Below are 12,119 nucleotides of genomic sequence, written 5' to 3'. Positions count from 1 at the left end.
CCGTGGGAAGCTGTCAGGAATGCACTGCCTGGGCAGGAACCACTTAACTTAGGAGCTCCTCCTGATTTTTCTTCTCAACAAACTGTTGGTAACTGTTGTGTGTGAGCTCTCAGAGGGGAATCCACAGGGTAACCCCCGTCCCTGCCACCCCCAGCAGCACAAGGGGATGTTTCCACCCTCCCTCTGCCAAATCCACAGAGAGGGGGGGAGGTTTGTGGGCACCCAGCACCCCGACGCTGCCTGAGCAGCCCAGCCAGCACCCAAACCAGCTCGGCAGGGCCAGGTTTGCTCCCAGCACTTGGGTGTTGCTGCTGGGGCTGTGGAGGGTGTTGGAACCCGCCCCGACGCACCGGGCTGGGCTGCGGCCCCACAAGGAAGCACCTCAGCCCTATGCCAGCTCCTGCCTCAGTTCCCCACAGCAGCCTTGTGTCCCCTTTGGGTTTGTTGACGCCATGGGGTGACTGTCACCGCAGCTGTGCCGCGCTGCTCCTGGCTGCCTCTCGTGTGCCGCAGTGCTGCCGCTCTGCATCCCGCATCCCACCGGCCCCGCGGCTCCGGCCCCGCTCCGGCTTGGCCACGTCCTCGCAGCCGTTTGCAAATTGCATTAGGAAACTTGGCAGGGCCGGCTGCTGATTCCTGCCCGTTCCTGCCGGTTCCTGCTGCTCTCCTGAGCACGTGCCGGGACGCCGTGGGGACGCGCCAGCTGCCGGCGCTGGCACTGGGTGAGGGGGATGTCACTGAGCGAGAGGTGGCACGGCCACCCCGTCCCCATCTGTGGCCAGGATGGGGGACTGGCACCCACCTGCTCATTCTCTGTGTGGATCCCTCATCCATGCCTGGCTTTCCAGCAGAAATTCCTTCTTTGTGTGATGTTTGTGCCTCTGTGACCTTTTGTGTCTTGTTTCAGCCTCCAAAGCCACGTAACCAAAGCAGAATCCCCTCGTGTTTTAGATGTCAGCATGTGTCATTGATGCATTGGTCACAGGACCAAAATCCTGGACCTTACACCCCCATGCTGGGGTTTTGGTGTTTTCTTGATTCCTTTCCTGTGGCATACACATCCCTAACAGCTTTGTAGGAAGCAGACAGCTCTTGTGTGTCATTCCTGGGGCTGATATCCACAGGGACAGTGTCCATCTGAGCTTCCCTGGCAGGACCAGTGCCACCTCTGCTGTCTCTCAGGAGCTGCTCCCTCCCCATGAGCCGTTCTTCCTTCCCAGGAGCTGCTCTGCTCTTCCTTGGTACGGCTCTGCCTTTCTCAGGAGCTCACAGTGAGACTGAAATGACGCTTCTGCTGTGCCTGGCACCAGCCACCCTCACCTCCACATCCCCAAAAGCAGCTGCCACCCGTCCCCAGCCCAGCTCTGTCCCAGTGGTGGGGCTGGAGGGAGCCCCTTTTCTCTCTGGGGGCTGATGTGAGCCCCCTCCTCTCCCCCAGCCTCACTGGCTCACGGGGAAGGACCAACTGTTGTGTTGGTGGTGCAGGAGCTGCCACCTGCACGTTTGTGCCACGCTGCCTCCGCCTCGGCAGCCTCAGCCTCCTGCCAGCCCCCTGCCCACGCCAAATGGAGGTGGGGGGCACGTACCCCACTCCTGTTACACCCATACCCTGTGGATGGAGCACCACGGCAAGCTCTGCCCTCCTGCAGCCAGGTTTGGCAGGGGCAGGATGCTGGTGGCCCTGCCAGTGCCATGGTGCAAGGGTAGCTTTGAGGGGCAGGGAGGACCCCAGCTCCTCACTTTGCATCCCACCCCCTTTTTCCCCTTCCCTTCAGATCTCCTCGATTTCTACCCTTACTCTGGCAGTGGGGTGCGGGTCCCAGAGCCATTCCAACAGCAGCACCAGCAGCAGGCATCACCTTCCTGCCCACATTGCTGTACTATCCCATTCCTCCCCAGGGCCATGCCTCAGTTTCCCTCCCTGGCAGCAGGATCAGGTCTGTGCGTGGTCCAGGGTTTGTCCCAGCCCTTCACGGGGACCTCGTGGAGGAGCTGCCCCAATCTCATGGTGGTTCTCCCTTCCCCAAATGCCTGGCTCCCTTCTCCCAGCGCTGCAGCTGGGAAGTGGGTTAAGGCGCTGGCTTGGGGAGGGATTTTTCCCGGGGTGTAATTTTTCCCTCCTACACACGGTCTGTTTTGAGCAGTGCCTGGAGGCTTCGCACCCCCGGCTCACTGCCGGGGCGGGGGAATGCGCTGGCTGCCAAGTGAGGGAAGCGCCCGCTCCAGATCCCAGCTCGTTAGGAGAAATAACAGCAAATTAATTAAGCCAATAGTTCGCTCTGCGCCAGCAGTGCTGACATGGGGAGAGGGGATGGGACAGGCCAGATCTGGAGCACCTTTCCCAGGGGGAGCGTTGCCCTCAGTGTGGCACAGTGCTCCAGGTCCCTCCTGCTCATGTGGCCCAGTGCATCCCCGTTCCCACCAGTGAATGGGGTCCTGGGGGGTGGCGAGTGGGTGTATCTGTGCCTCAGTTTCCCCTCCTGCTGCCGGAGAAGCCCCTCTGTGCATGGCTGAACCTGGCCAGCAGCACCATTTGCACCTGCAGCCGAGAACCCTTGTCCAGATGCTGTGGGGGAAGGGGATGGAGGAGCTCAGCAGAGTGGGATTTTTTGGGGATGTTGGATGAGCTGTGGGGGATCTGGAGGCTGGGGGAACAGAGGAGGGAAGAGCCGGGCCATGCCGTGCTGTGCCATCCCGGCAGGACCTGATGCAGCCGGGGATGGGATGTGGGGAGTGTTTCGCTGCTCCGGCAGCCGCATGGATGGAGTTGCCAGGCAACTGCCGGCTGGAGGCGAGCGGGAACAAAGCGGGACCTGCCGGGACCCCCTTCCTCTCTCCACCCGAACCCCCTGGGCGGTGGGGCCCAGCGAAGGCCATGGGGTCACTTGCTGTGTCCCTCCGGCCGCTGTCACCATGCCACGCCGCAGCTGCCGCAGGGCCGTGGATGGACCCGGGAGAAGGGGACTGGCCTGTCCAGAGGGTGCAAATGGGGCTGGGGGCCGCAGGCATGGGCAGGGTGGGTGCTCAGCACCCCGCGGGAGCGGGGCAGGAGGATCAGCCCCAGGCAAGCGCCACATCTGACACTGCCCTGCCCCAGAACCTGCCCCAGAACCTGCCCTGGCACCTGCCCTGGCACGCCGGGGCCCGTTCCAGCCCGGCAGACGGCGGAAGTGGGGGGGTCTGGCAGCCACCCCAACCTGCCCACCCTGCCCGCGGGGGAACCCAGCCCCAGGGGTGCCAGGGTGGGGGATCTCGCACCCACCCCCGGCCTTTTCCCACGCTGCGGTGGGTGCAGAGAACCGGGCTGGGGGTCCGGGGGTGGCTCACCCCACAGCTGGGGGTGTGCCCCCCGTGCAGGGGACACTGGGGAGGGTCAGTGCCCTGTGCCCCCGGGCTGGCATGGGGGAATTGTGTGAGTGTGCAGGGGAGAAGCGGGCACGGGGGTGTGGGGCAGCGCAGGGCGGGGGCTGTGGGGCTGTGCCCGCCGGTCGCGGTGTGTGACAGGGGGGTGACAGGCTCTGGGCTGTGCCCCCCAGGCTGTAGGGTGTGTGTGCGGGGGGGGTGCGTGGTGGTACCCCGGGGATGCGACAGGGGAATGCGAGGAGATGGGTGCGGGGGTGCGTAATGCATCACCTGTGCGGGGCTGCGGGGAAGCGGGGCGGGACCGTGTCCTGCTGCGAGCCGGTGTCACCGCAGCCCCGGGCCGGGTTCGGTACCGAGCGCGGCGGTGCGGGAAGGGGGCGGGCAGGTGCCGTTGGCGGGCCCGGGGGCGGCGGCGGTGCGGGGAAAGGGGCGGGCAGGTGCCGGGGTCGGCGGCGGCGGGGCCGTACCGGGGCGGGGCGGTGCTGGCGGCGGGGCCGGTGTGGGGCGGGCGCAAGGCGCAGCCGGTGCGGGGCGGGCGGGGAGCGGTGCCGCGGCCCGAGCGGAGCCGAACGGAGCCGCCACCACCGCCGATGGGCCCCTGAGCCGCCGCCGCCGCCGCGCCCGGGCGGCCATGAAGCCGCTGGAGAAGTTGCTGAAGAAGCCGGGCTCGCACCTGCCCGTCCGCCCCGCCGCCCCCCCGGGGCAGGTACCGGGGCCGGGGTCGGTGCCGGCGCCGCGGCGGCAGAGCCTGTCGCGCCCGCCCGCCTCCCCCGAGGAGCCGGCGGGGCCCGCGGGGCCGGTACCGGGCAGCGAGGGCCGCTGGCTGGAGCTACGGCCGCCCGAGGCGCCGCTCCGCTCCCCCGAGGACCCATCACCGGGCTGCGACCGCGATCGGGACCGGGACCGGGACCGGGACCGGGAGCCGCCGAGCCCGGAGCCGCCGCCCGCCGCCCGGTGCTGCTGCGGCTGCGGCTGCGCCCCCGCCGCGCCCGCGCCCCCCGAGCGGCTCCTGGCCGCGCTCCTCGACCGGCTACCGGCGGCTGCCCACGGGAGGGGCTGCGGGGCAGGTACGGGGCTGCGGGACCCCGGGACGGGCTGCGGGGGTGGCGGCGTGGGGAGCGCGGGGAGCGCGGGCGATGCGGCGGAGCGGGGAGAGACCGACCGGGGGCGGCCGCTGCTTGCGGGGGGATGCGCTGGTGGGTGCTGGGCTGGGAGACAGCGGGTGGGGGACACTCGTGCCCGGTGAGGCGGGTGGCCCTGCGCCCGGTTGGGGTGACAAGGTCAAGGCTGGGTCCCCGCCGGGCCGGTGAGGAGGGGTCGGTGGCAGCGGGGTGGGCAGGAATCTGTGGGGTGGGCAGCGGCTCCCCGGGCTGGCGAGGAGATTTGGGCTCAACGGCAGCGCCAGCTCGGTGGGGCCGGGGGTGGCCGGGCACCGGCAGTCACTGCAGTATCCACCTCCCGCTTGGATGGTCCTTAACATCCTCCCGGTGCTAAAATTAGCCCGGACGGGAGCTGCAGTGGAGGGGGGGCGGTTGGATGCCCCTTTCCTCTGGCACCGGCCTCCCGGTGCTGTCCCGCCGTGGCTGCCCGGGTGCCGGGGTGGTTTCGGTGCCAGAGCTGGGCGGGAGCCAGGCTGGGTGCAGGTGGGTGGGAGCTTTCCCACACCACGGGGATCCCTGTCCCGGCCAATCCCACTCGGCTGCCGGGAACAGAGGGCGTTGGGGACCCCAGGCCACTGCCAGCCCCGTGCTCCGGTGATGCCAGGGCCGGGATTGGGTGCAATCACCCAGAGGAGCCCTCGGGTAGGGGCGAGCTGGGACTGGCAGCGCCAGGTCCTGCCTGCACAAGCACGCTGCCAGGCCTGGTGGTGCCCGGGCTGGCAGGGAGCAGGGGGCAGGAGCCAGCATGGGGGTCCCGACATAGGGAAACATCCCTGAGAGTCTGGGGTACAGTGTGAGTGCTGCAGAGGGATGGGGAAACTGAGGCAGGGCTGGAGGGGGCTGCAGCCTGAAGGGATGGGGGGAGTGTTCAGCTCCCGGCCCACAGGCAGAAGCTGGGAGGGGGCTGCAGCCAGGGCAGGGGCTGGGGGAGCTGGGGGCTGTGGACCTGTGCTGTCCCTGTGCCCCAGACTGCATGTCCTGCTTTTGCCAGCGCTGATGCCCCTGGGTGCTGTGCCCGGCGCAGGAGCACCAGGGGATCCTCTGCCCTGGCTTGGCACTGACCCGTGACCGGGTTAACGGTCTGGGGGTGACTGGGGGGATGCTCTGCATGGCCCCTCCGTGGGTCAGGTCCTTGGGCCTTGGAAGGGCCCTGGGGTCCCACCACAGCATCCCTGGGGCACGTGAGGGTTGTGCTGGTGCCAGGCGAGGGCGCGGTGCCTCATCCAAAGGTCACAGCGGTGACTGATGCCCGCTCTGATGGGCACAGACGCCGGTACCCGGCCCTCGGCTCACCTAGCCTCGTCAAAACACCTTCCCAGGGTGGTTCCACCCGTGCTGCCCCGGAGAGCCCGGCTGTGGCACCCGCCCGGCACGCCCCGAGCTGCCTGCCTCAGTTTCCCTTTGCCGTGTCCTGCCGTGCCCGTGGCCGGGCTGTCTCACGGGGCTCCCGGGTGTGCCGGGACGTCGCGGGCCCGGTCCCGCCCTGCCGGCGCCTCTGCCCCACACCGGCCCGGCCGGGCCCGGCTGCCCCAGGGCTGGGAGCGGGCCCTGAGTCAGCGCTGGCACGGGGGGGTTCGCGTGGGGCCCGGCCTCTCCCGCTGTCACCCCACAAATTAGCACCGCTCCCCTCACCCATCTGCCCCGCCGGGCACGGGGTTGGGCAACTCTAGGGGGTTGCCCACGCCTGTCCCCCTGTCCCCCCAGAGTCGCTGCTGGATGACATCGTGCTCACCCACTCGCTGTTCCTGCCCACCGAGCGCTTCCTGCAGCAGCTGCACCAGCAATATCCTGGGGGGCACGGGGGTGGGCACGGGGGTGGGTGAGGAGGGGGCCGGGGATGGGTGTGAGGAGTGCCCTGGGGTTCGGTGGGGGTGGGTACAAGGGTGGTGGGGAGGAGTCTGAGGTTGAGCGCGAGGGGCACATGGGGGTGGGCACGGGGGTTGGGTGAGGAGGGGTCCGAGGATGGGCATGAGGAGGGTATTGGGGTGCAGAGAGGGTGGGCATAACAGGGCCATGAAGGGCACATGGTGGTGGCACAAGAGTTGGCATCGGGGTGCAACCAGGAGGGCACCAGGGTGCTGTGAAGCGGCACGAGGGTGGCCATGAGGGTGACAAGACGGTGGGCATAGGGGCTGCAGGGAGAAGGGGGACATGGGGAGGGCAGCGGGGGTGCTGTGGGGGGCTCACAGGAGCAGCAAGGAGAGAATTGGGGTGCCATGAGGCTGGGCTATGGGTTTGGGTGCAAGGTGGGCAGTGTGGTGCTACCAGGGAGGGCACAACGACCCTCAGTGAGGTCCCTCAGTGCAGCGGGTGCCGGGGGGTGGCCGAGGGTCCCTCCTTGCCGTGGCACCTCCTTGACAGTGCCACCTTCGTGCTGGCGGCGGGCAGCCCCCCGGGGCGCTGGGAGGAAGGGTCGGGGCTGCGGCGCAAGCGGGCGGTGCTGGCAGTGCTGCTGCACTTCCTCGAGACCTACAAGGGGCTGCTGCAGGAGGAGGAGAGCGCTGGGAAGGTCATCAAGGTGGGGGTCCCCTCCCCGTGTCCCCCCCTCTTTCTCCTGCAGTCCCTGACCCCTCTCGCCCCACAGGAGCTTTACCTGCTCATCATGAAGGACACGTCTCTCTACCACCAGCTGGAGGACGAGATCATCAAGCTGCACCAGCTGGTGGAGACTGTGGAGCTCAAGTGAGAGGAGGGGCAGGGGGTCCTGGGGGTGCCTGGGGTCAGGGGGTCCTGGGGGGATCAGGGGTTACCCACCCAGGGAGGGCAGGGAGTCCTATAAGGTCCCTGTGGGACAAAGGATCCCCAGGGAGGACAGGGGGTCCTGAGGATGCCTCTGAGTCAGGAGGTCCCTGGGGAGGGCAGAGGGTCCTGGGGGTCCCTGTGGGTCAGGGAGTCCACGAGAAGGACACGGAGTTGTGGCTCTTTGGGGTGCCCAGGGGCTGGAGGGGTCAGTAGCAGCCCACCCTGGTGCCCTCCTGGTTGCACCTTCACATCCCACTTTGTGCCCCCCACCCTTTGTGCCCTCGCCACAGCACCCTCGTGTCCACCCTCATCCTGTGCCCACCCTCGGTGTGACCCAGTGCCCACCCTCAGTGTGCCCCCGTGCCCTCCCTGTGCCCACCCTCGCTGTGCCCCCTGCCCTCCCTGTGCCCACCTGCCCTCAGCGAGGCCCTGGGCGGGGGCTGCCGGGGCACCCACGGGTCTCGGGGTGCAGTCCCGGGGTCCGGGGCCGTGCCTGAGCCCTGTCCTGTGCCCCCCATGCCCCCCCAGGGTGGCCGAGGAGACGCCCCCCCCGAACAAGCAGGTGAAGCCGCTGTTCCGCCATTTCCGCCGCATCGACTCCTGCCTGCAGACCCGGGTGGCATTTCGGGGTTCTGACGAGAGTGAGTGACCGAGGGGGAGCTGAGGGGAACTGGGGTCCCCTCCGTGACCCACCAGCTCCGTGCCCTCTCCGGGTCTGCTCAAGGCCCGCTCCGTGCCTCAGTTTCCCCGGTGGGCAGTGCCCAGGGTGGTGTGGGGGTGCCCGGCGCTGACCCCCCGCCTCTCCCCAGTTTTCTGCCGCGTGTACATGCCCGACCACTCGTACGTCACCATCCGCAGCCGCCTCTCGGCCTCGGTGCAGGACATCCTGGCCTCGGTCTCCGAGAAGCTGCAGTACTCGGAGGAGCAGAGCAGCCGCGGGGACGCCCTCATCCTGGTCACCATGGCCTCGTCCGGAGGTGCCCGTGGGGCCGGGGGGCTGCGGGCAGGGCTGGGGGGTCCGCCCGGTGCTGACCCCGCGCTGTGCCCCGCGGCAGAGAAAGCGGTGCTGCAGCCCAGCGAGGAGTGCGTGTTCACCACCCTGGGCATCAACAGCCACCTCTTCGCCTGCACCAGGGACACCTTCGACTCCCTGGTGAGCCCCGCGGTGGGGACAGCCCGGCAGGGACCCCCCGAGCCCCCCGTGCCATCCGTCCCCACGCAGAGCCGGGGGGACCCTCCCGGCCCTGAGTGCCCCGTGCGGTGCCCCTGGCAGGTGCCGCTGCCCGAGGAGATCCAGGTGGTGCCAGGAGACACCGAAATCCACCGCGCCGAGCCCGAGGATGTCGCCAACCACCTCACGGCCTTCCACTGGGAGCTCTTCCGCTGCATCCACGAGGTTTGGGGGGGGCCTGTGGGAGCTGCCGCGCCGTGGAGGTTGTGGGGTGGGGGGCTCTGATGGGATCTGTGTGTCCCCCCCAGCTGGAATTCGTGGATTACGTGTTCCACGGGGAGCGGGGCCGGCGGGAGACGGCGAACCTGGAGCTGCTGCTGCAGCGCTGCAGCGAGGTGCAGCACTGGGTGGGCACGGAGCTGCTGCTCTGCGAGGGGCTGGGCAAGCGCGCCCACCTGCTCAAGAAGCTCATCAAGATCGCTGCCATGTGAGTGTGGGGCACCGACCACGGGGGGAGCCGCCAGGGGGTCCCTGCGGTGCCCAGCCCACCCCTCACGCTGTCCCCCACCAGCTGCAAGCAGAACCAGGACATGCTCTCCTTCTACGCCATCGTCATCGGCCTCAACAACGCCGCCGTCAGCCGCCTGCGCCTCACCTGGGAGGTGAGGGCTGGAGCGCCCCTGACCCCCGCCGTGCCCCCCCACATCTTCCCGTGCCTTTCTGAACACCCCCAGGTGCTCCCTGACCCTCTCCTGGGTGATCCCGGACCATCCCTGGGTGCTGCCTGACACCACCTGGGTCTCCCATGCTGCTCCTAGACCCCTCCTGGGTTCTTTCAGACCCTCCTTGTGTGTTCTTGAAGGTGCTCCCTTCCCCCTCAATACTCCTAGAACCTCTCTGGGTGCTCCTGGACTGGCCCTGGATGCTCCCACCCCGCTCTCCAGTGCTCCCAGGATTCTCTGGATGCTCCCAGACCTCCCCTGGCTGCTCCCTGGCACTGCCCAAGTGCTCCCAGGAGCCTTGGGATGCTGGTGCCCACACCTGACCTCTCCCTCACCTTTCCTGGGTTCTTCCAGACCCTACTTTGAATGCTCTTGGAACCCTCCAGGACCTCTCACCCTCACCTCAGTGCTGCCAGGACTCCTCTGGGTGCTCCCAGACCACCCCTAGATGCTTCCAGACCTTTCTGGACACCCTCAGATACTCCCTGACCCTTTCCTGGCCTCTCCCAGAACCTCCTGGATGCTCCTGCCCTCCCCTTTGACACTCCCTGGTCCTGCTGGATGCTGACTACCCTCTCCCCATTTTTGTCTTCCAGAAGCTCCCAGGGAAATTCAAGAATCTGTTTCGGAAGTTTGAGAACCTGACGGTGGGTGAGAGGTGTGGGGGCTGTTGTGGGTGTTGTGGGGGGACCCCAGACCTCCCCTGGGGGTGTGTGGGGTGCTGCTGAGCAGGGGACATGCCCAAGGTGTCCAAGATGTCCTGGGGTGTTCATGCCCTTCTCCCCCAGGCCACCAGCCCCATACCCATGGACCAGCATGGGGGAGAATCCAGGGCACCCCTGGGGAGCCCCCATAAAGCCTGACACCCCCCATTTCCCCCAGGACCCCTGCAGGAACCACAAGACCTACCGGGAGGTGCTGGCCAAGATGAAGCCCCCGCTCATCCCCTTCGTGCCACTCATCCTCAAAGGTGAGGGGGGGTCTCAGGGGCTTCCCCTCAGTGGTTTTTGGGTCCCTCTGACACCCCACGGGACCCCCCCATCACCCCCTCTCTCCCCCAGATCTGACCTTCCTGCATGAAGGCAGCAAAACCCTCCTGGACGGGCTGGTCAACGTGGAGAAACTGGTGGGTTCTCGGGGGGAATGGGCAGAGGGACCCCCAGGATGGGGGCAGGGGGGAGGGGACTCCCCTGAGGGGCTTCCCCGAGGGTTTGGGGCTCCCCTCTCCGGGGGGTGGGAGGGTTCAGGGGTGCAGAACAGGATCCGGAGGGGGATCCCTGAGGGTGGGGGGCGTGCAGGAGGCTCCTGGAGGGGTCAGTGGTCCCTGGGGAGATGGGGTGGGGTCTCGGGGGCCTGGGGCTGACTCTGGGGTCTCTCTGTGCCCCAGCACTGCATCGCTGAGAAAGTGAGAACCGTGCGGAAGTACCGGAGCCGCCCCCTCTGTGAGTGGGGGGCTGGGGAGGGGCACTGCTGGGGCGAGGGGGGCACTGCTGGGGTGAGGGGGGCACTGCTGGGGCGAGGGGGGCACTGCTGGGGTTAGGGGGGCACTGCTGGGGTCAGGGGGGCACTGCTGGGGTTAGGGGGGCACTGCTGGGGTTTGGGGGACACTGCTGGGGTTAGGGGGGCACTGCTGGGGTTAGGGGGGCACTGCTGGGGCAAGGGGGGCACTGCTGGGGCTAGGGGGTACTGCTGGGGTGAGGGGGGCACTGCTGGGGCAAGGGGGGCACTGCTGGGGTTAGGGGGGCACTGCTGGGGTTAGGGGGGCACTGCTGGGGTCAGGGGGGCACTGCTGGGGCGAGGGGGGCACTGCAAGGGAGGCCCACACGGTCCTGAACCAGCAGTGCTGGCCCTGAGAGATGGGAATGTGGCCAGAGCATCCTCTACACCTCTTTGTCCATGTCCCTGCATCCCCATCCCTCATCCACGCCTTCATCTCTCCTCCCTTCACCCCGCACCCCTGCATGCCTGGATCTCTGTCCCTTCATCCCTGTTCCCACATCCCCATTCCCATCTGGCCATTCCATCCCCATCCCTGTCCCTTCACCTGCATCCCCTGCATCGCTTCCGTCCTTCAATCCCCACTTTCACTCTGCCATTTCCCTCCTGCATTCCCACATCCCGTCCATCTCCACACCATCCCCTCCATCCCCTCCATCCCCTCCAACCCCTCCATCCCCACATCCCTTTCATCCCCTCCATCCCCTCCATCCCCACATCCCCTCCATCCCCCACATCCCCTCCATCCCCACATCCTCCCCATCCCCACACTGCACATTCCCATCCCCATCCCTCCATCCCCGTTCCCGTTCCGGGGCCGTTCCCAGGCCTGGAGCTGGAGGCGTCCCCGGCCCAGCTGCAGACCAAGGCCTACGTGCGGCAGCTGCGCGTCATCGACAACCAGAACCTGCTCTTCGAGCTCTCCTACAAGCTGGAGCCTGGCAGCCAGTGAGGGGGGGCCCACCCCGGGACCCCCAAACCCCGGCACCCCCCCGGGGGGCCCGGAGCCCCCCAGCACTGACGCACTTTGCCCAGCCCCGGCCCTTGGGTGCTGCCCCCACCCTTGGAGGGGGGGGGGGGGTTGGTTTGGGGACCCCCCCGGCGCACCCCTCTCCCCCTGCCCCCCACCCTGGCTGGGGCACAGGGGCCCCTGGAGGGGGGGGCCATGTCTCCCCCTCATCCCCTCTATTTTTGTATGTGTGGCCCTCCCCCTGCCAGACGTGTATATTTTGTACCGCCGCTGTCCGGAATTGTACATTTATTTTTTAAGAAAAAGGAGGAAAAAAGGCAAAAAAAAGAAACAAAACCAAAAATAAAGAAACCAAGCTGGGGGTGGGGCGGGGAGCCCCAATAAAAGTCTGTCCCGGCACTTGTCTCTGATGTCATGCTAGGGGTTGAGGTCACTTGTCTCTGACGTCATGCTAGGGGTTGAGGTCGTGGTGGGAGTGACGTCACAGGCCCGCT

General features: G+C 67.6%; 1 protein-coding gene across 1 annotated transcript; it reads left to right on the top strand.

Annotated features, from left to right (window-relative positions):
• Window positions 1-3,841: 3,841 nt before the first annotated feature.
• On the top strand, window positions 3,842-12,024 carry RAPGEFL1 (Rap guanine nucleotide exchange factor like 1). Its single transcript, XM_030256002.4, has 15 exons — window positions 3,842-4,430; window positions 6,228-6,306; window positions 6,891-7,041; window positions 7,108-7,205; window positions 7,794-7,906; window positions 8,075-8,242; window positions 8,321-8,418; window positions 8,539-8,661; window positions 8,745-8,923; window positions 9,008-9,098; window positions 9,755-9,805; window positions 10,041-10,128; window positions 10,220-10,284; window positions 10,546-10,600; window positions 11,483-12,024. The coding sequence occupies exons 1-15, from the start codon at window positions 3,995-3,997 to the stop codon at window positions 11,605-11,607; spliced, it is 1,920 nt and encodes a 639-aa protein (XP_030111862.4). The 5' UTR covers window positions 3,842-3,994; the 3' UTR covers window positions 11,608-12,024.
• Window positions 12,025-12,119: the final 95 nt, after the last annotated feature.

This window comes from Taeniopygia guttata, chromosome 27 (genome assembly GCF_048771995.1).
Source record: "Taeniopygia guttata chromosome 27, bTaeGut7.mat, whole genome shotgun sequence".
NCBI classification, from domain to species: Eukaryota; Metazoa; Chordata; class Aves; order Passeriformes; family Estrildidae; genus Taeniopygia; species Taeniopygia guttata.
Note: the sequence above shows the minus strand (reverse complement) of the source record. Positions and strands in the feature narration are given on the sequence as shown.

Excerpts from the sequence above, each read along its gene's own strand:
- RAPGEFL1 (XM_030256002.4), top strand. The coding sequence starts at position 3,995 with ATGAAGCCGCTGGAGAAGTTGCTGAAGAAGCCGGGCTCGCACCTGCCC. Across the intron at positions 9,099-9,754 it reads GCCTGCGCCTCACCTGGGAG|AAGCTCCCAGGGAAATTCAA; the intron begins GTGAGGGCTGGA and ends TTTGTCTTCCAG. Across the intron at positions 10,285-10,545 it reads TGGTCAACGTGGAGAAACTG|CACTGCATCGCTGAGAAAGT; the intron begins GTGGGTTCTCGG and ends TCTGTGCCCCAG.